This window comes from Pseudopipra pipra, chromosome 5, assembly GCF_036250125.1.
Source record: "Pseudopipra pipra isolate bDixPip1 chromosome 5, bDixPip1.hap1, whole genome shotgun sequence".
Taxonomy (NCBI): Eukaryota; Metazoa; Chordata; class Aves; order Passeriformes; family Pipridae; genus Pseudopipra; species Pseudopipra pipra.
The window spans coordinates 27,090,461-27,112,812 of NC_087553.1; the positions used below are offsets into that span (position 1 = coordinate 27,090,461).

At 44.4% G+C, this 22,352-nt stretch overlaps 1 protein-coding gene across 1 annotated transcript; it reads right to left on the reverse strand.

Moving 5' to 3' along the window:
* Positions 1-58: 58 nt before the first annotated feature.
* On the reverse strand, positions 59-22,003 carry FAM234B (family with sequence similarity 234 member B). The gene is made up of 13 exons (XM_064655238.1): positions 21,903-22,003; positions 15,593-15,985; positions 14,654-14,752; positions 11,876-12,064; positions 10,247-10,377; positions 9,426-9,573; positions 8,941-9,082; positions 8,164-8,307; positions 4,672-4,753; positions 4,285-4,440; positions 3,651-3,768; positions 2,276-2,502; positions 59-2,101 (listed from the first exon to the last, which is right to left on the reverse strand). The coding sequence occupies exons 1-13, from the start codon at positions 21,937-21,939 to the stop codon at positions 2,096-2,098; spliced, it is 1,872 nt and encodes a 623-aa protein (XP_064511308.1). The 5' UTR covers positions 21,940-22,003; the 3' UTR covers positions 59-2,095.
* Positions 22,004-22,352: the final 349 nt, after the last annotated feature.

The following is a 22,352-nucleotide window of genomic DNA, read 5'->3' on the forward strand; positions in this document are numbered from 1 at the left end:
AACCCCAAAGTAAACTCATTATCTCTCAAAGGTGAAACATTGGTTCACATGATACATAATGCTGTACACAGTATTTATTTGCTCCACTGCAGTTCACAGTTCAAATACATTTTCCCAACAATATACAGACAGACTCTTTATTCACGGGGGGGAGGGAGAATGCGGGCAGGTGAATTCACATTAAGGAGGAGCTGATGCCACTGCATTGGAAAAACAGTTCTCTCAGGAAGAACCTCAGAAGAATAACTACTTAGGTAACAGCCGCTTCACCTTTCCCAGCAAGGTGGTGGCTGGAGAGGAGGGAAGAGGCACTCCTGTTTAATCCCTCTTATGTTACTGGTCCTCACACTTTCAGTCCTATTATGCAGCTGTATTAACTGACTGTGTATTATAAACACTAAACCCTGTCTGAAGGAAAATGCCAGGCCTAGAGCAGTTGCTACAATTGTGCTAAATATATACAAAGCTATTTACACAAAAATACCATGAAACATATACAAACTGTTCACAGGCTCTGACATTAAGAGAGCAGGGCCCAAGGACCAGCCTTGGGGCTTGCAGCTAATCTTGAAGGGCTATCCTGGAAGCTTTATATGGAGATGCAGGGATGATAGAGAGGGTGATACAGCAAGGTCTCAAGAGCCCAGGAGAGCAAATCAATGGTAGATGTGCCCATCTGGAAGGAGGGTCAGTCTGCCATAACCTCACCACTCACAGGGAAGTGCAGGGAGGCTAGAAGGGCACATGCCAACAGGAGGACAGAAGAATCTTTGCAATCTTCATCTCAGCCTAACTCTGCCTAATGTCAAAGGTCAGACCTGGAAAGGCATACTGGGAAAACAGTCCCTACATTGTTGCCCTGAACCGTGGGGAACTGTTGGGGCACCAAAGTGGTTCCTGTTTATACAGTCATTTCTATCACAATAAAATTTGTACAGATGCTCTGTAACTGCAACACAGGAGACTAATAACACATTCTGGGGCACAGTTCAAAACACTAAACACACTGTGAGCAAATGTCTCTCAGGGGTAGTCTGTTCCTCCTGGAGCTGCACACAGGGCTGGGCTGGCAAGGGAATGGCAATACTGAGCTCAGAATAGGGTTAAAATGCACAGAAAATCTTTCCAGTTCTGTCTCTGTCTGAGCCTGTAAACCCTGAAGCAGTGGCGTAAGAATCAGCTTTTCTGTGACTAGATTGAGTGACCTTTACAGTGACAGTTGGGATCTGCTGGGAATCTATCCCAAAAGGGCTGTGTTATATTTGCAAAGGGAAACTCAGCCCACTGGACTGCAGTGTGATATTACAGTGACACTTGGGGTTCATACAAAGCTCAGGGATGGACAGAAATAAGATGTCAATCTTGCACTTCTACATCACCCACATGCACCTGTCCTGAACTTGGAATTGGGACAGAAATACACAAGTGCAAGGGCTGGCAAATGCTGTGGAGACCATCTTTCTCTAGATCAGGTAACTCAGCTAGAGAGCTAGTTTGTGGGTGAGTTTGGGGACAGCATAAAGAAGAGGGCTGAGAGCACAGGAGAGGCTGTAGACAAGACTAACCCTGCAGGAGCCAGACAGAGGCTTCACTCTAAAAATACAAATATTAAAGCAGGTAGTGTGCTTTAGCCACATCATTTGCCTTGACTCATCGTGGCCCTCTTTAGGCCTACAGCTTGTTTGACTGCCTGGGAATACTGTTTGGACATAAAAAGGTGTGTCCTAAATCTCATTCATAAATTAAACATACAAAAAATATACATATATGGTATAAATTAACACATATATATATAAAGTCTGGTTTTATATATATATGTATACAAATTCTAAATTCACATTTCTGTGCTACCTGGAAGGAAGCATGCAAGAACAGCATATGGAGGGGGAGTAGCTGAACAAGGTTCCTCTGGTACATGACAGGTCTGCCTAGGACAAACCTGCCTCCACCAGCATTCCCCAGAGAGCTGAAGAAAGGGAAAGTGCTTTTAGCCCCCATTCCCTCTACACAGCAATTTTCCTGAAGATCCACAGAGCAGCTTCCTGTATTCCCCACACAGGTCACAGGTCCAACCAAAATCGGAGAAACCACCAGGTTAGAGCTGGAGAAGGAAAGGCAAACAAACATTAAAGCCAAAACCTATTACCATCTCTTTGCATCCCACCAGTCTCTTTGCATCCCAAAGAGCACCTTAACTGTGTCTGTTCTCAGGGAAGAGATCAGATGTTTTCAAGGGCCTGGATTTCATTGTGCAGGGATTCCTGCACAATCTCACCTTCTGAGGAAAGTCAACAAATTTCATCCGGGCAAGGAATCGCCTCACTTCTCCACGGCTGATTTTTGGAGTGGTGGTGTCTTTTAACCACACCATTCGACCTTGACTCATCATGGCCCACTTCAGGCCCAGCTTGCTGACCGAGAGAAATCCTGGCTGTTTCTCAGAGGTTGCAGTTGTTGTCACAGTGATGTGAAATGCATCCTTCTGGAGATCGTTAATTCCAACTGGTCCATCAGAAAAGGGCGAGAAAATAGTGGTGAGAAGTAAATTATTACATTTCTTCCAAAAGAAATCTTACAGCCTTTAGTCAGTAAAAATGTCCATTGGACTGAGGGTATGTTCAGTCTGACTTTACAATTCCACGTACCATAGTTGATAAGGGAAAATAATTTTAAGTTAATTTTTTTTCCATGGAAAGAAACTGAAATTTAGATCAGAAATGGAAGGGACTGGTTCCAGGTTATGGTTTTGAGCTTGACATAGGAGATGCACATATTTCAAGAATGCAATTCACTCTGAGAGCTTTTTTTCCCACACCTGTTAGAAGCGATTGTTTTCCTCTATAGAAGGGGAAATCTGTAAGGCACGGGCAAGTCAGCACTCCATTCATTGTAGAATGATCTGTACAGACCTCAGAAATCCCAGTTTCTAAAAAATCCCTCTAAAAATTATATTCTATTTGTTCTTGACTGAACTGTGTTTTTGATACAAACCCGATTACGTGTTATCACTATGTGGCAGCTTTTCCATGCTTCCTGGACTACTGGTCCCAGTGTTGGATGAACTCCTCTTTTATCCCACACTGCCCTGCACGAGAGGCTGGCTATTGGTCGAACTGCTTTAGAAAGAGCAAGGCAATCCAACAGGGACTATACAGTCCTGTATAGATGTTAAATCCATATCTACTTTTCCCTAAAAACACAAGTTTAAATATTCTGAATTCTCCCTTACAAAAAGAAAGATGAAGAAGCAGCACGGTAGATATCCCAAAGAGATGGCCAACAAAGTGTACCTGAGATGACAAAGTTTCATAGTGGTTTTTCATGCACTGCATTAAATCATAAACAGCTCCATGGAAATCAAGACAACTTCTCTGGTATAAAACATGCATGAAATCAAACTTGGACCTTTTCTTGCTTGAACACGTGCAAGAAGCTTTGTGGGTCTTTTATTTCCAAAGTAGGGTTTTATTTCCAAAGTAGTTCCTCCCATCTTCGGGAGGAAGATGGATCTTATTTCCCATTGTTGGCCTATGTGTTGTGGACATCAGGTGCTACCTTTAGAGGCACAACTACATCCCACTGTTTCTCACAGCTACTTCTCTCTCCATAGTTCTTTTAGCCTAGGTAGTTTCTCCTCCATTTGTACCCACCTGCTGAAGCAATGACTTTGTCTGTTGCATTGGTGAGGTCCAAAAGGACTGTAGGAAAAACAGGATGGAGGAGATAGAGGTGGTGCAGCCCTGGGCGCTCAGGTCTGGGACCAGGTTGCTGTTAGATCGAAAGACAGACAAAAACATAACAACTGGCTAGCAAAGAGGACTCTAGCACTGCCAAAAAAATAAAGTTTTCTGACACTGTGCTGTCTTTCATGGATCAGAGAATCAAAAACTCTTGGTAAGACTGAAATCTGGCTCTGTCATATCCAGCTTGATGGGCAGAGCTACAGTTTGGAAGTTTGAGTCTCCATGCTGAATTCTGTGCCTGCATGCAGAGAAGTGCTCTGGAACTGGGAACAAATCTGCAGCTAGAACACCTCATGTTGCATAAAAGAATGAAATTCATACAGAAATTTTTGGTTTTGTGGATGTAAAATTTCTGTTCATAAAGCTCTATGAAGAATTTGCGCACAAAAACTCCTGTGTTTAGGCTCACGTCAAAGTAAGAGATGTCCCTGAAAGCCCTCTTATACGTTAGATTTAAAATTCAGTGATAACAGGAATAAAAGACAGAGACTGTATGCACTTCACAGAGAAACTTCAAAGTGAGGAAAGGATGCTTGCTCACCAAACTTTGTAACACAGGCTGTGTTTCATCAGCCCAGAAGAGAAAAACAGACTTCTTGTCCAAAGTCATGACTGAGAGTGCATCAAGTTGTTGCCTCTGCCACGGGAGTTCCTGGTTCCAAAGAGGGAGGCCGGATTTGCCATCTACCACCACCACCTCAAGGCAGAGAAGAGATCAAGCATTAGTGGGGTATCCAGGTGTGGATATATAGAGTGTGCCCTTGCAGTGGCATGGCCTGTGCTGTTCCCTTTCATGCCTGTGGCCACACAGTGATGACCGTCAGCCACAGAAATGGGAACAGCAAGGAGCAAAGAATGCTTGTCTCTTTCTACCCAACCTCCCCCATCCCTATGCTACCACTGGCCTCCTTGCCTTCACCTGTTTTACCTTTTTGTTTCCATCTCCAGTCTGTGCTTGCAGCATGAAGTCCAGAGTTTGGTCAGCACTGAAGTAACCTGGTACAGGCTGGCTGTAAATTTGGAAAAAGAAACACTAAGCCCCATGGTAGGAAAAAAGGCATATCAGATGGAGGCAGAACAGTTGCTTTCATCCTCCCTTCTGCCTCTTAAAATGGCAGAATTTGCCATGCTAAAGAATATCTTTTATCCACTCAGAGCTGTTCTGACTGTCAGGAACTGTTTGTCGGTGGATCAGAAAAGTGAAAAATGGTCAAGCAGACCATGGTGCTTGTTAGCCATTCTTCAGAGTTGTCTGTGTGGGGGGCATCCCTTGACAGGCTGCCTACCCTGTGACATGACTCTATTGTTCTTTCCTTAGCACGAGAACATGTACAGTTTTGCTATGATTATAAAAAAATTACCCAGCCCTTCCAAAATGCATTGGCACATTTGACCTGCTGCTGCAAGTGGATTTCCCAGGCTGCCTTAGCTGTGTGAAGTGGATCTTAATATACTCATCAATAATGTCAGCCCATGATTCTTTGTTTTCTTGTTGCTGTCAGTTTTACAAGCCTTTTTATGACCTTCAGCAGGTTAAATGAAGTGCCCTCTCATCCTCTCCCTTCTGGGTGATATAACTTAATAATATCTCTCATTATAAGTGTTTTTTAACCATCTTTCTTCCCTTTGGCTTTCTGAGACTTGCCTCTGTCTTCCTTCAGTTCACCACAGCTAGACACAAGGTTCTAAATAAGCATAAACAATTCCTCAAAATTCACTGAATCAGAGATTTTATGGCGAGGCAGGATCTTGTTTATGATGGATTACTGTATTTCACCCAATTAACCAAGTATCAGTAGGCCAACTTTGCCTAGATCTACCAGCCATGAGGCTTGCTACAGAAATACAAAGATGAGATGAATTCATCGCTTCTCATGACAGTCAGTTCTAATGATTAATTTCACCCAAAGAAACATACTCGCATCTTCATTTTCTTGAACATGAACGGCTTTTGCTTCAAGGCACTTCTTGCTATGGCAAGACTAAAATGCCTGTTGGCTCCTATTTCTTACACATGCTTAAAAACTCACCTCTCAGGCTTCTCTTTGATCATACAAATGCACTGACTTCAATCTTCCATGCTAAAGCATTTTTTTCCAGACCTTTTCTCAATTTTTTTCCAGCTTCCCCTTTAAAATGTGCTTGGAAGAATGGCTCCTGAACAGCAATGCCACAGTACAGCAGTGGCTTGACTTTTTACTTATGGTATCAAAGTATGTAATTTTCTTTACCTTTGGCAACCAGAATGAATGCTTTCGAGGCAGTATCATGAGACACTCCTATAGCTTGAAAGCTCTCCAGTAGCAGAAGGAAGTAGTAAGTAATTCTATCCTACGGGTATTAACTCAAAACATCTCCTAAGGTGCCTCTTCTCATGTCCCTTATGGGTTACAGTCAGTGGCACATCCCACAAAGTGAATACAGATAGACATATGTATATCAGATGCTACCAATCAAGTGAAAAATCCCCTGGGCACTTTCTCAAATGAACCAGAAGGCTAGTAATTATTCCTGCCCAACAGTAATCCCCACAGAAATCTGCTATTAATCCTCTTTCATCTGAAACATCCATTTACAACACAATTTGCAACTGCTTACTCAATTTCATGGTCTCTGAACTTCACTCTTGTTTTATGACTACTGATTCTCCTTTATGGTTTTCCATGGATCTTGTCAAAAGCTATCTGGAAATGCAGCACATCTGCAGCAGCCATGTTTTTTTTTCCTGAGATTGTTCCCAAAGGTCTGGACTCAGTCTGCCTGGCTCAGTGTGCTTGGGGCAGGTATACCCAGGGAAAGGGGGGCTCACAGCTGGCTCTGTACGCTTTGTCTGACAAGGATTTCAGTCTGACTCTGTGGTAACATCCCTGAGCTGAATTTGTCCCCCAGTCTGTGTTGCTTAAGCAGAACTTTTCTAAGTTCTAAAAAACCCCAAACAAATCTCTTAAATAAATGCTTGTCCACAATATATTCAGTCTAGCAGATTTTGTCTTTTTTAACTCTGAGAAAACAGGCAGTCAGGGCTTTAGCACAGTGGCCTTGAACAAGAACTGCTTGTATTATTTTTCAATGTCTTTCTGGCAGCTCCTCTACATGTGTTGTACTCTGTCCCTTGGGAGGTCATGGAACCAGGAAGAACGGGGCTAGAGAGCAGCAACCTGGAACACTAGTTACTTAGAGATGTTGTGAGTTACTTAGAGATGTTGTGAAGTTTCCATCCTTAGAGATATTTATAACCTGTCAGCACACAGCCCTCAGTAACTTGCTCTAGCTGAGCTTGCTTGAGCAGGTAGGTGGCTTAAGCACTCTCCAGAGGAGCCTTCCAACCTTAGTGATACTAGTAAAGGAGTTTTCAACCCTTCTTGATTTATACTCATAAAAATTTTCCAATGTATTAGTGGGTCCATTGAGAAATTTCTTGTATATAACTGATTCTATGGCATCTATGAAGTGGCTTTGCTTAGTCAGTACACACTTTCCCTTTAAACCAGACTCCATACACATCCAGAAACCTGCAGATTCTGGGCCCCAAACACTTTTAGTCCATTTCCTTTCCCCATAGCGTGATCAATTAGCCATAAGTCACTCTTAAACTTGTTGCTTATGTTGCCTATCAGCCCTCAAGAATGTGGACACTACCTGAATATCAAACATAGCTGAACATAGATTTTTTTTTCTTAATGAAGTTCTAATGCCTTCTTCCTATTTATGCTCTTGACAGTCAGGTAACACTGAGCTGAGAGCTGCTTTCTTTATTCTAGATAGCAGTGCAAATAATTTGTTTCCCACATAATTTCCCTCAATTGTGCCCAACTGCCCTTTGCAAATATTTAATCCTGGGCAAGCTGAAATTGCTGGTTATTATCAACCCACAAGATCTGGAAAATTACTTAATTTCCATGTGTGATATTAGAGAACGAGCAGTATTATTTCGAGGTTTACATTTAATACAGATGGTGTGCTGACTGCCAACAGAGTGCTCATTTTCAACTTTCAAGGAACATTAAGATCCCTGGGCCATCCTCAGACATCTCTAAATACTTAACATCACTAATGTAACTGCTCCTCTCTACTGAGCTGGGATGTGGCAGCCCTGGACAGCAGATGGGCTGAATCACACATCAGTAATCTCCTGAATTCCGATGCCACATCGTTCCCATGACATCAGTGTTGGGTACCTGAATCGAGCCCCTTATTTGTGATCACTCACAAGCACACAGCTCAAGTTTCCAGTCTTCTTGTTCCTTGCTCCCCCTGCCTTCCTCACTTGATAAACGATGCACACCTCCAGTTCTTAGATTCCTCTGCAGACTTGGAGGATTCCTGTCAATTGCTTTCTAAGCAGGACATGTGCTTACAACTAGAAGGCAGGAAATGGTACAGGAAGAAATAGGACAGAAAAACATTCCCAGTAAGTAACCTGCTGATATTCTGCAACTCCAGGGTCCAGCGGGGCTCCAGGTCCTGTCCCCCCAGTAGAATCAAGCCCTCTTTGGTTGTGATGAGCAGGTTGCTGCAGTTTGTGTCAGGTGTCTTCATTGTCTGCAGGAAGTCAACACCTCCACTGGGACAAATGGAAAGCAGAGAGGAAACCAAGGCTTGTATCTGCACATCTCAGCACGAGCTGCCTGTCCACATAGCAATTCATCTTACTTAAGATTTGAACTATTCTTGGAGAAGTCTATCTTTTCCTCAGTGATGGGTGTTCCTCAGTTAAGTGAGCTTAATTCAAGTGTGGGGCCTTGTGAACATTATGATTTACTATAAACAGCATACAGTTTGTGAATTCACATTTGTTCCCACTCTTTGTTCCTATCCAGGCTGACCTGCATCAAAATTTGGCAGTAAAGAACGAGCTGAGAAATTCAGGCCCACACAGGTTGAGCTTCCTAAAGAGACTCCATTAGCTGGGAGCACCTTTTTTTTCCCCTTCAGCTACACTTATAGGATTGAAGAAAGGAACAAGGAGCAGGAGAAGCTAAGGAGTCCCTTTTAGCATACTCTGCTCTTCTTTTGATAGGACAACCACAGGACAGGGGGGAAATGATCGGTTCCCGACAGTATTCCCCAGTTATCAACCAGACAATGAACAGAAGGACAGTATTGAAGTAGAAGGGACCATTTCTAGGAGCACTAAGAAGCGCCTACCCTCCCATTCCTCTCCCAGAAGGAGCAAGATGACAAATCCATCTTCTACCTGTAAATGTCAATGAGCTCTGACAGGTTGACTGATCTGCGCTTTTCCCACTCTGGCTCCTCCTGCTGCAGCATTGCAGGAAAGCTGTCCCGGTTTCTGGCTTGGGTAAAGATATCCTTCAGGGCAACTGCTTGAACATTACCTGCCATGAAGAGTAAAGATGAAGAGTCTTGACTGTAAAAGCTAACCTAGTAGAACAGGGGGTGATTGGGACCACTGCAGTTGTTGTAGAAGGCAACAAAATGCCCAGAGCTGGAACCTCCCTGGCATGATGTGCCTTTTGGGAAACTTCAAGGTATTCCAGGCTAACAGGTATTGGTGTTCCTGTACTTTTCCACACCATGGCAGTAAGACTTATTCCTATGCCCTCCTAGCTTGTACAGCAGAAGGCATGGTAGAAATATCCAAGGCACACTGACCATTTTAGATAAAAACTAATGTTTTCTCAGTAAGGTGAAGTGCTGGAGAGGTAAGGTGCATCTTACCAAAACCAAACAGGATGTAGATGGCTCCCCGGCTGGTGACGTGGACTTGGGGGCCAATCACTTTCCCTTCTCCATTGGTGCTGTACTTCACAGGCCCACCCAAAGCAGTCCCATTCTTTCCTGATACCAAGATGAAAAACATATCAGGCTGCAAAGAGAGAGATGCAGAGGTTTTTATCAGTGCTTTCATGCACCTGTGCACTGAATCTTCCCCCAACCCCACAGCATGAAGCTCCACTGAATTTTTTCCCTCTCAACAAGGTCTAGCTAGTGTTCTCTTTCTCTTCGCTCAGTCTGGTTTCCTGGACATCTTACATTCAGGTTTTTCTCTTGATATAAATGCATCAAATATGGAAGGGACTTCAAAAACCTGAACTCCTCTAACAACATCAATGTTAGAATCGTGGGGAGGAATGAGCATAAAGAAAATCTGCATCTGAATTAATCATGCAAGTATTTTTCTTTCTTTTGGGTAAACTAAATGCTCCTTTCTCCAGAGATCTATCCCTACACTGCTGCTAAACACTCACTTCAAACCACGCATTCATTGAACAGAAACAGATAATTCTCAAATCTCAGTCAGGGATAAATAATGACCCTTCTGTTCATTCCCAGCTGTCAAGAAATGCATGTAGTGTCACTACTATTGTTTGATCTAACTGCTCTGACCTATTGGAAGAAAAAAGTGTGCTTTTCAGCAAAGAAATGAAAATTAGGGGCTCTTGCAGCTCCTGTTACAGTTCTTGCACATCAGGCTCCCTGTTCTTCCTCCAGATAGATAGTCAAGGTCTCTCCAAACCTTGAGTAGGGATATGCTGTACCTGTATCTCTTTGAGAGCCAGAACAACAATATCCCTAATCCCATCTCCATCTACATCTGGAAGAGTTGCAGCCGGTGCAGCCAGGATCCCACTTGAAAGGTGGATAGAGTTCAGCGTCCAGATGGTCTTGCCTGCAGTAAGAACAGGAGGGGAGAGAGACCTGCAGCACTTGTGGAAACAAAGGGCATCCCTAGAAGGTTGCACAAAACCTTCTTGAAGGAGGCAGCAAGAGAGCTTATTTCCCCTATTCTCTGAGACGAGGAAAGACAAATCTACAAACTGGGGCAAGCTGCAGTGGAAGCAATATTCTTCTCCCAGCATTTCTTCAGATTGTCTTTGAGTCAGGCCTCAGGTCCTGCTGTGCATCCTTCTTAGCATCTCTCTAGAAAGACCTGAGCCCTAAACAATTCCTGAAATATCAGAGAATATTTCAGGTTCACTTTTGGAAGGAGAAGCTAAATGAGAGTGTTGCTCTGCAGGACAGCAGTTGTTTGCCTCAGCCAGCAGTAAAGGCTAGGTAGATGCGAGGAAAGGGAACAGATGGGCAGTTCTGATATTCAAAGTGCAAATCTGTGTCTCAGTTAAATTCCCAGCAGCAAATTACCATTCCAGCATGGCAAGCTCACTCCACCTCAGGGTGAAAGCATGTTAGCAGACATGATGTCAAATGGTTCAGCAGTCCAGCATGGACCCAGCTGGAAACTCAGGAGAACCAGATTTGCAAACTTGCAAATAAACACCCCTAGAAAAGGGCAAAAATAAAATTCAATGCTTTTACTTTTCCATCAGTCTTTTGCTAACACTTCTGCTTTTTCAATCTTAAAAATGCTTTTCTGCTGCTGCTGCTCTGTAGGGTAGGATTTGACCCTGTATGACAAACTAAAGGCCAAACCTGTACATTAATAACATTAACTACTGCTGCTAAAGGAGACAGCTCATGGTCCTGACCATGCAAACACTGTGCAAGTAATCTGGTCCCTAAAAGCATTTGAAAGGTAGATGCCACTGCTCATTGACTGGATCTGTCACTTAAACCCAAGGTTTCTTATATGTCTCCATTCTCTGTTCAGATTCCAAAAACATCCCTATACCTACCTATGAATATTTCTGCCAGTGAATTCATGTGGTAGAACAAACAGCAATCAGAGAATGAAGATGCACATGATCCAGTGATTAAAAATGCAATATTCATTCACATCTAATCAATTCTTCTATGGTCCTAATTTCTCTGTACGATTTCCTGGCTGTTGTGCATATCCTTATATAACTTATCCAAGAATGTCGTTGAGCTTTGTAGTGCTGTGAGGTAAGTGATGGCTTGTACTGACAGCTCAATGCTGATGAGAACAGACTTTACATATTCTTTATGACATGGGAATGCTACAGGGTAAGATTAACCCTTTGAAATATTCTGAGATGGCAGGATGAAGATGTTGCCACAGAGCTACAATGGTTTGGACTCTCTTATCACATGGAACTAAAAACTCATTAGTGTTTTGATTTCTTCCTGTATGCCACTAAGTAACAGCCACCATGATGTGCCGAAACTGAATCATTCATGTTTATTGGTCCTCTAAAGAAAACAAAAAAACAGTAGCATATTTCTAATATGCTGGTAGTCGACTGTACCTGTGGGGGCGCTGAGAAGGCTGAGGAATTTTGATGTTCCTGTAACAAGGCAGACAGGCTCTGCAGATGCCCCAAGTGATAGCCCATTGCACTGCACACTCCGAGTGTCCTCTGGAAGCTGGATGGACCATAAGGTGCTGCCATTCATACCAGAAAGTGCCACCACAGTTACAGAGGGTCTAGAGACACCTAAAAGAGGCAGGAAAGAAATAGTGTAATCCTTTGGTATCAGAGGCTGTGACTCTGCTGCCTTTGGTCCTTGTGTTTGGTTCCAGCGCTAGCTCCTGGAGCTGAGTGGCTCAAGACAGCCAAATCCACACTGCCTGAAAGTAAAGGTCAAATCTCACCCCATGGCTGAGTCTTTCTGCCTGCAGAAACTAGTAGTAATCTCCAGACAAGCTGGGCTGCCAGTTAACAGTGCAGACAATCATGGAGGTTGGACCTGAGCTCACAGCAAGAAATATCGTCAGCTGGGCACAGAGAACCAAGTTCCTGGGGACAACGTGCTCAGTTGTGGTGACTTCCTCATGTGAAATTTACTGCTGTCAAACCAGACTGATTCTTCTGATCCCTTATCCCTCAACAAAACAGCTAGCACCAAGGGGAAACCTTAAGTGACTCCCAAGGCAGATATCACCTCATATGAAAGTCCTGGCTTGTTTGTAATTCTGGAGCAACAGAAGGTGATTGGCAGTCTGAGAGCTTTTTCCTTTGTTTTCCAAATGAGTTTTATTATTGTGAAAAACAGTCTGAATGCAAATATAATTGGTGTAACTCAGGGTTCTTTTTCCAATTCACCAGTTAGCACAAAATAATTGTAAAATAAAGTACTCTGTGCTGCTTCAATTGACTGTTGGCTCTGATTCCAAATGTGAGCAACTTTTAGCTCAGCCTTCCCTCAGACATAAGTGTGGTTACTGTAAACTCCACCTAGTACGGTCATATCACAATTTAAGATGAACTCCCACACATTTCAAAGTAACAACAGTCCCAGTCAACTTCTGTCTTACTAGCAACACATGCAACATGTGACCTGACTACACAAAGGGCATATCCATGTCACTGGCTAAATACAAGTCTGAGTCCACTCTCTAAATCAAACTTCCTCTCTTCTCAAACTGAAAATCATGTGGTTTACACTAAGGGGTTGCCCCAGATCAAGTTATCTTTGTTATGTTGGTAGGGACCAAGAACAACTAACTCCTGAATGCAGCTCACAGCTTTTCTGTGTACAAGCTGGAGAAACAGCTAACAAGTCACAGCTTACTCCATCCGGTACCTATCCCAAGCTTATCTCTACTTGACGCTGTGTGAATGCTCTGAGCACAAGCCACAGGTGGGCTGATGTCCAGATATGTGGGTGTAGGATTGTGATGTGCTTATACCTGTTTCAGTATTTGGTTTTTGCCTTCCAGCATAGCTATAGCCCAGGAGGCAATGAGGTATGACTAGTTCCACTGAGAGCATGCTGAGAACTGTACATACCTATATCTGTAATGAAAGATAAATACAATGCAATGGCAAAAATACTGAATGCAAGGACAACCTACATGAACTGAATGCCGCCTTTATGCCAACAGTATCTCCCTCTCTCACTTATTTTTTAAATTACTTTACGGTTTTCTTTCTGTTCCTAGGTTTTCGTTCTATAGGACTTGCTGTGAAATACCAAGGGCCTTGCTTGCGCCATGGAGAAAGGCATTCTCCTGATCGTCTAACAATATTTTTATGACCCTACTCTTTGAAGAGCCAAGGCATTTTGCTCCCCTAAGAATTTTCAGATTCAGCTAATATCAGGCAATGGGCAGACACAGTGTATCAGACAGCTGGTAACCTCCAGGACTTCAGAAGCCCAGTGCAATAGGATGTCACTGGACTTGGCAGCCCCTGTGTAACAGTGGCCAGTATCAGCAGGCTGCTGCTATGTTACCTGAGGGGTGTGAGGATTAACAGAGAAAGCAAAGTAGCCAGGAGGAGGAAGCAGGGTGATACCTGCTAAACAGCCAGGAACCGTAGCTTCCCCATCATCAGTCTATTATCTGTGAATTGACAATGATTTGGAGCCTGGCAAGTATATGGACTGACCTAAAAAAAAAGGCAGAAAAATTAAGGTGTTTCCTGCAACACTGACCTACAGCTGCTCTAAAAAAATCTGTACTGCTCCCTGTTGGCAAGCTACTCTTTAGTTCAGAAGAACTGGGTCACTCCTACAGTCAGATTGGCCACCACTGTTCCTTTTGCCAACTACCCTTGGTAATGACTAGGACACGGGACCACTGATCAGGAGAGAGTCAAGACCCTACCACTGAATCTCATTTGTGACCTCCGTCAAGCTGCTTCCCTTCTCTGTGCTTCCACTTCTGTGCCTGTAAAATGGAAGCAGTTGGACTAAGCTCTTTTGTGAAGGAGTTTGAGAGATAACAAAGGGGAAAAAACCCACATCTTATTTCCATTTGCTATTTGTGCAGCAGTGCTTTCTGATCATTCTTTCTCTGTTCCCAAGTCAAGTGTGCACAAATGCAGGACAAAGAGATGAAATTGCCCCAAAATAAAGGCAAGCAGATGATGTTGACCCAAAAGGTATGGGAGCACAGGTTTGCAATGAAAATTATAAGCATGACCAACCACGGGCACAGTACACCAGCAATTTTTAAGGAACTCTGAAAAGAGCGGTGCAGTGGATTTGCAGCAGCAGAAACTCCTCCAGCGTAAGATAAACATACAAAGGTCCATACTGACACATAAAAATTAGGAATGGAAAGCAGGTGTGGTGCTTACCCATGACACTGGCATTCATCAAGGCAGTGAAGACAATGAGGATGTCAGGGAGCCCATCGCCATTCACATCACACAGTTCCAGTGGAGATAATATGCCACCTGCAACAATTACAGAGAATCACTGCACTGTTGTCAAAAAAGGCCACCCGGCTCATTTTCCACACTGGGAGAGGAAGGCTGGTCCAGAAAAGAGGTTCATGGACAGTCAAGCCTCGCAAAGTCTGCTAGGGAACCACCAATGCCAGGCAGCTCACACTGCATGGAAAGGCAGACATGTAGCATCTGGGTCAAAAAAAGGAAAAATGGAGGAGCTAACAGAAAAAGAGTTATGTTTTCTACTTCAATTTCTGAGGTGATGTAGGAGCTACGTATCTTATGAAAGGCTTAGATTTGGAAGCTGGGTCAGAAAGCAAGGAGGGAGAGACATATCTAGACTTGGCAGAAGTTAGTTCACAAACCACTGTTACTTTACTGAAGAAGTCAGAATGGGAGATACTTTATCAGTGGCCTGTACAGGATAACAAAAGGTCTCAAATGTTGATTTATGGATTCAAGCAGGATAAAAAGACAATTAAATAAGGTTAAACTAGTTAGAAGACACAAAGACTTCTGTATTTTAAAGTGGTCTGGGCCATTCCCATCTGGAACAGAGCACACCATCCAGACAAAAAGGCAGGACGGAGGAAGAGTCAAAATAATTTTTGGTGTTGGCAGAAATAAAATTTTGTAGCACTGTTATCTACTGATGCCAGATTTCACAGGCTTCAGCTTGAAGAGCAAGCAGGACATGCCCACCTGTCTATTATCTCAGAGCATCTGCAGTGATGAGGAAGGGTCTCTGCTGTGACCTGGCTCTGCCAGATAGGTCTCTCCCACTGATGCTCAGCCTGGGAACTGCCACCTCCCCTACGCCAGACGCCGTTCCTGGGGCTTCCTCACCTGCTCCCTGACCTAGGTTGCGGTTCCAGGTGTTATGCAAGTCTCTAGGGGGACAGGGAATTAGAAACGCACACACCAACACAAGAATCATCGAGATCACCACAGTGAGCAAAAAGATTGCTGTGCGCAGGTATGGCATCAGGGAGGGAGCAGCCTTCTGCTCCAAACTCCCAGCTGTCTCTGCAGGATAACCCTCAGGCGCACTCTCTGACGTGTGCTGCTTTGTCATCCCAACCTCCACATCAGAATCAGGGTCCTGTATCTCTTCAGGGGGGCTCTTCCCATTCTTGACCCCCCCATTCTTCTGGATGTTGAGTACAAGGTCATCTTCACTTTCATCACTGTCAGCCTGAGTGAGGGGATCATATTCCCCAAGGTCTGGGCTCTTCTTTCCTGAGAAAAGAGATGGAGAGAGAAAATAAAGCATAAGTTCCTCACTTTTTCAGGATCTCAGTGGAGAAAAGGCTGCAGTGGAAAGTGATACCAAAGGGATGACAGAGCAGTCTGCATTTTACATGGATCCAAGTAAGAAGTGTGAGGGAAAAGACAGAGTCTCTCTGTGTTTCAGAGTAGCAGCTGCAGGAAAAAAAGGTGCTTTCAGTTTATTTCCCTCAGGTAAATGTATATATATATAATCAATATATATGTATACACACACACACATGTATGTGTATATATATGGAATTCATGGCTGATCTAATTCTAATACTTTCCTGACTGGTAATGAGATACACGAACATGAGTACTTAAAGAACACGAGTACCTAAACCGCAGCATTGTCTTAACTTCAGGGTCTGAACTCCTTTAGCATTTGCCAGCCTCTAATCCCAACACAGCCCCTCTTCACTTGTAGTCTATGTTCTCTGAGGGGGCCTCCCTCTGTAACTCATTTTTCACTTCCTCCTCCTGCCTGGTCCAAGCAGCACTGCTGTCTACCAATGTGCCACATCTCCTGTCCTGCTTCATGAGGGATAGAAGGCATAGAGCACTGGGCATGGTATCTTTGAAGTGCTGGTAAAAATGGGTATCGACTCCCTGAAAATGAGGGGAAAGTGATTTTGCCCTTTTGGGCCAGTAACATGCTGGTGTCTGGAGGAATCGGGCTGCCCCTCTAAGACACCTGCTTCTCTGCACGGCTCAGCTCTGCAAGAGAGAACGCTCCAGCCCCTGCAGTAGGCAACCACAGCGCACCTGCTCTGTTCCTGATCCCAGCAGAGCCAACAGCTTGTACTTGGCCTGGCTGAGATAGATAACTTAGTATTGATCCCTTCAGGTGGTGGTAGAAGAAAGTAGCTTAGCTTTAGGTGTCTCCTCCACAGATGCCTGGCACATGGACGACTTCTCCCCTGAGCCCTAGACAGCCACAGGGAGTGTGGTGAGGGCAGGTACAGAGTCCAGTCATACATAGCGGCATAAACCCAGCGCCATCTGTTTATGAGGACAGGCAAGATCACACAGACTTGCTGCCCTGAGCTACGAGTGGAGGGTCACGTCTCAGGGAGCTGCCCTGTGCCACCAGGCTGGGCATGGAGCCATGGCCACTGCTCCAATGATTGCAGTCTCAGCCTATTTCTCTCTCTCTCCTGTTCCAAGGTGGGACTTTGCTGTCCCAGATATCTGCCTCATTTCCCTTTCCTTAAAGCTGATCTGAGACAGGAACTAACTTGTGCCGAAGATGCCTGAAGTGATACATGCCTGAAGTGATACATGCAAAGCATAAACAATAAGCAAAAATATACACACTGTAACCTCTCTCTGACACTAAGATGACGGGAAGGCTTTATAGAGCAGAAATTTAAGGACTTTCATGATTATTCTTCTCGAATAAGATAATATACCTTACTTCTGGTTTTCTTGTTAGACAAACTGAACAGTTACAGATGTACTGTAGTATCTAGTTAGTGCAACACACTCATTTTGCATAATCTAGAATGTATTTTGAAGCATTTCTTTCTCATTTCTCACCCCACAAAAGGACCTTTGCTTCCCCTTCCTGTACCACTTATAAATGGTATTCAGTGTCAGTTTTAGGATTTAAGAAAAACTGTCAATCCCACTAAAAGTCAAATGCTCTATACTAAATGGAACAGCCAGGACAACCCACCTACACTGAACAGAAGGAAGTAAAAATATCCAACAAGATCACATATCTAAGTTAGACTCTTCCTTTTGAACTAGGGGCTCCTACAAAAGACTCACATCAAAATAATCTGGTGCACATACATACCCCAGAAATCTGTTCCTTGTAGAGGCAGTGCACCCAGCCAAAAAATACTGCATTCCTGTGGTTCGGTCTGGTCTGACACACTGCATTGTTTCACACAAGTCTGCTCTAAACAGGTGTACAAAGTGTGGGCTTTTCAGGAAGTCTGGATAACCTGGGCTCTGTCTTGTGAGTGCACATAAGGCCACTGACCTCGGTGGCACACAGGTCTCTGCTCAGGGATTGCAGCGTTAATTGCACAGATGTCTATACAGTAAGTTGTGCTGACAGTGACTGAAAGACTACTCAGTGAAAACAAAAAATTCCAGAGAGGTCTTGCTGCCAGGATATTTGCAGCTTCTTACTACAGATCCAGATGTGCCAGTTCAAGCCAGGTCAGAATGGTATGAAAAACAAATGTGGCTGGCCCCGCAGTAAATGGTATTTAGCCCGAGAAGTCAAAGTTGGACAGTTACGTTAACTAGACTGCTCCTGATTTTGGAAACTGGTGAGCTTTGAGTAAAACAACTCAAACTCAGTATTTACACTGCACATATACAGTGATTTGGTAAATTATTTTAACTCCAGACAGGCAACCCAGAAGACTGAAACCCGCTGTTCATCCTTGGAGCAACTAAAAGCATTGGTAACAATGAACTTTATCTAGAACAGTTTTGTTCTGGATCTTTAGGAAACAGAAAGGACCTCAAAACTATGGCTCACCCACCTCTGGAATGGCAGGGATTGAGACGTTGTCACCATTGACAATGCTGTCAACTACAGACAATCTGTAATAGGAACACCTGTCCTGCTGAGAACCACTGATCATCAGCTATAAAACAGCTACTACACAGTAATGACAGCTTTTGATGATCCACATAAGAAAGAATCTACTGAATTATAGGAGAACTATACAACAGGATGCTGATAAGTCTTAATTCATGTCTAAGCCTGACTAGGAGTCAGAAACTGGCACTTGTTCACCCTACCTTTCCTCAAAAGGTTATCTAGCACTCCCACAAGGCACGACCACTCAATAAAGTCAGTCATAAAATGCCCTGCTGATTTTTTAAGCCAAAAGGAGGGAAGACGCTGCCCTTTAACAACGGCTGTTGGAGCACTCACCTAGCACGTGTAAAACGCAACCGTAAATCTAATCTCAGAGGCTTCAAACGCTTATCTCCCACTGTTCAGAGAGAACCCTACTAACCAACCTCTAGGTGTTTTGGGAATGCATCTGGAGAGCTGGCAGGGACGTGCTCAGCCCAGACTCCCAAGGCTGTTCTGTGGTGCAGAGAACACATAACTCAGGATTCACCTGGCTGGAGAGAGACCAGAAGGAACGTGACTCTTCATCCAAGTTTTAGATCACTTGCTGTGGGAAAGTGGGATATCACACCTGGCTTCCCTTAATCACTCCCAAATGATTTTGCAACAGAAAAGCATAGATAAACATAAAAACCAGTAAAGAATATGAGAAAACAGGGGCAGTCTCACATCATTTAGGGAATTACAATTTATTTGTAAGTGCTCCAGAGGTCAAGTTCTTCCCTTTCTGGTCAACAACAAGGCTCAGGCTGGGGGAAAACCATTTGTCCATCAAGAGAAAGCTAAAACTGCCTCTGTTGCAAGCGATCAGCTGTCAGAAAATACATGCAGTTTTCAGGTTTCCATCATGGAAGCAGATATGCTAAGATCTGAGCCAGTTTCTTGGCCAAACTCTCACCATATCTCCTGAAACAATAACCACTGTGTAGCCTTCATAATAAATTAGTCTCTGTGCTAAAGCAAGCAGCAGTTCTGTGGCCTTATGCATGTACCAGATCTGTATAACTGACACTTTGTTATCTGTCTTTTCCACAGCGACTCTAACTGTATATAAACCTTGCATCCACTTTGCAGTTACCGAGTTAGTATCAGCTAAGTCAGTTTTCCCTACTGCTCTGTGTTCCCTCCCTCCTAGAGGTATAGTGAATAAAGCACCTTCTGTTGTGACCTGCTGTAAATTGTATTCCATTTTTTCCATGGCACCAGTGACAAAAGAGAGGTTCCCATTCAGTGGCCTGTGGTTACAACCAGAGGAACTGTTGCTTGTGGTCTGTGGCTAAGTTATTGGTCACATCACTCCGCATTTTCTTTTTTTTTTTTTTTTTAAGCTACTGGAAGAAAAAGCAAAAACTGAAGATGGAGGTTTTCAAAGGCAGAACAGACAGAAAATGTCCCAAACTTATCAACTTTCAAGTGGAGTAAGTTTCTAAACTGCATTTTACGACTTTGAAAATCCCCTGTGTATTTGCCTAATGCCATTTTTGCACAGGCAGCTCTTGCAACTATTGCAATAGAAGAATGAGACCCCTCAATGAAGAACATGTGAATCGTGTGATCATGATTTCGAAAGGAGGCATCTGTGAGGTGATCTGTGTTGAAATCAGGTCCCACTCATAATGAAATATTCATTTCTAGGGCTGATGGCTTGAAAGATAATAATTGTAATCTTTTTTTTTCTGGTTTTGACTGACTGGAAAGGCTTTTCTTTGCACTCACTTTGGAGTGAATGACTAGATTTTTGGAGTGCAATTCTCAGTATTCCAATGATGACTGGTTCTAGTATCCTTTGTACTCACTTCATGTTCTGTTTATTTTTCTGGCAGTTGGCAGGCACCAGTCAGCAGGTACTGCAGACATATCTCTCAGTGCACAGGGAGATAAGTCGCCACACATTGATTTTTAATTAATTTAATGAGAGGCAGCAGGAAAAACATATAGCAATAGGCTTTCTGCTTTCTCATTGCTGTTGGAAGCTGCATTGTTCAAGAATTAAACACACAAAAAGGGTATGATTTCTGCAATTTAACCTAAGGACTGATGCAAGAACCTTTTTCTTAAGGGCAATTGCAAGGTCTTAAGGGCAATTGCAAGGTCTGTTGGGATCTTTCCAAATCAGTGTCTCCTAAGAGCAGATATCAAATAGATCATTCTGGTTCTAAAGGTCCCAGAAGTGTACTTTTATTGCACAGTTCACCGCTGGTCTCGTCCTAATGAACACATTTATACCCACCAGTTTGCCCTTTTCCTAAACAGACTTCATGTAAAATGTATTCCTTCCCATTTAGACAGACATATATATATATATATATACATATATATATATAAAACCAGGAAGAAACCGATTTGCAAACAAAATTTCTTTGAATGAGATCTAACAGGCAGTACATAAACTAAAAGTAACGACTCCTGGTATGGGTTACTAAAAGATGGCAGAAAAGACCTTGAAGACATAACTTCAGTGACCAAGGGAAGAAGAAAGTATCACTGGTCCACTGAGTGCAGCTTCACAGACTGGAGCACTGCAGGACCACAGTGGTGTGTAGTGCCAGGGAGGAGCCCACCCCAGCAGCACACAGCTGGACCCTGTCTCTGTCCCATGGCTGTCCCAGAGGCCAGACACAGTTAGGAAGGGCAACGAGGTACTTTTCCATCGAAGTTAATGCAGCCAGGTGCATTGGCACCGTCTCCAGTCAAACCAAAAGCAACTAGTTTGCTCAAGATCTGGTTTCACAAGGTATTTTAATTCCCCTTTAATCTCCTCGCTGAAGAGAACGGCTGTTGGACTGCTGCTCACCGCACACAATAGTCCCTTATGCTTGTATGTCCTTTCATCTCGCTGAAGATCTCTGGCTCGAAGGTGCAGAGGTGGCAGGCAGGCTTTAAACGTTTACCTGGGTAATTGCAGTGGCACTCACCGAACTCCTGCCCTGGCTTTCTGCGGGCAAAACCCGGCAGGAGCGGGTCCGAGAGGGATTAGCTCTGTCTTTCCTCCCGCGCAGCCCCCTCACCGAGCCGCGGCCCAGGCCCCCCGCCGTCACACACGACTCCTCCAGCGCCCCGCGGCGCTGCCCCGTCCCCTGGGGCCCCGCTCCGCTCGGCCCGCGCCCCGGGGCCGAGACCCGCACCGCCACATCACCATGGCAACGCGCCCCGTCGCCCCAGACAGCGCCACCCGCGCCTCTCGCCCCCGGGCGCCGCCCCGGGCGCGGCTGCCCGGCCCTGCCCGGTCCTGCCCGGCCGGCGCTGCTTCCCTCCCTGCCGCGGGCGCGGAGCCCTTACCCGGCAGCTTCAGCGCCCGGGACAGCACCGTAGCCATGCTTGAGAGAGCAGTGCGCGTGCGCGTCGCCCGCCCCGCGCCTTCCCGCAGCCTGCTGGGAACTGTAGTTCCGAGCCGCGAGAAGCTCCGCCGCCTTGCGTGCCCTCCCTGCGGTTTGGAAGGGGCAGGGATGCGCAGGGCGGAGTGGCCGGGTGGCAGCGAGCCCTGGCCAAGGACAGATCATATTTCCACAGGCTGCACGGCTGTGTAGGCACAGACAGATGGAAAAAAGGCTCGTTATCCTAAGTGGTTTACACAGAAAATGCCAGTCCTTTAAATTGTTCTTGCTATATATATATATGTATATCTTCATTCTTGGGAAGGTTTTGGTTGGAAGAAATCTTGTTGATTTTGTTTGATATTGCAATGGTTTTTTGTTGTTGTTGTTGTTTAACTACAAAAGATAGCCAGGG

Excerpts from the sequence above, each read along its gene's own strand:
- FAM234B (XM_064655238.1), bottom strand. The coding sequence starts at position 21,939 with ATGGCTACGGTGCTGTCCCGGGCGCTGAAGCTGCCGG. Across the intron at positions 4,441-4,671 it reads CTGGAGATGGAAACAAAAAG|GTGGTGGTGGTAGATGGCAA; the intron begins GTAAAACAGGTG and ends CTCTGCCTTGAG. Across the intron at positions 3,769-4,284 it reads AGCCTGTGTTACAAAGTTTG|CAACCTGGTCCCAGACCTGA; the intron begins GTGAGCAAGCAT and ends TCGATCTAACAG.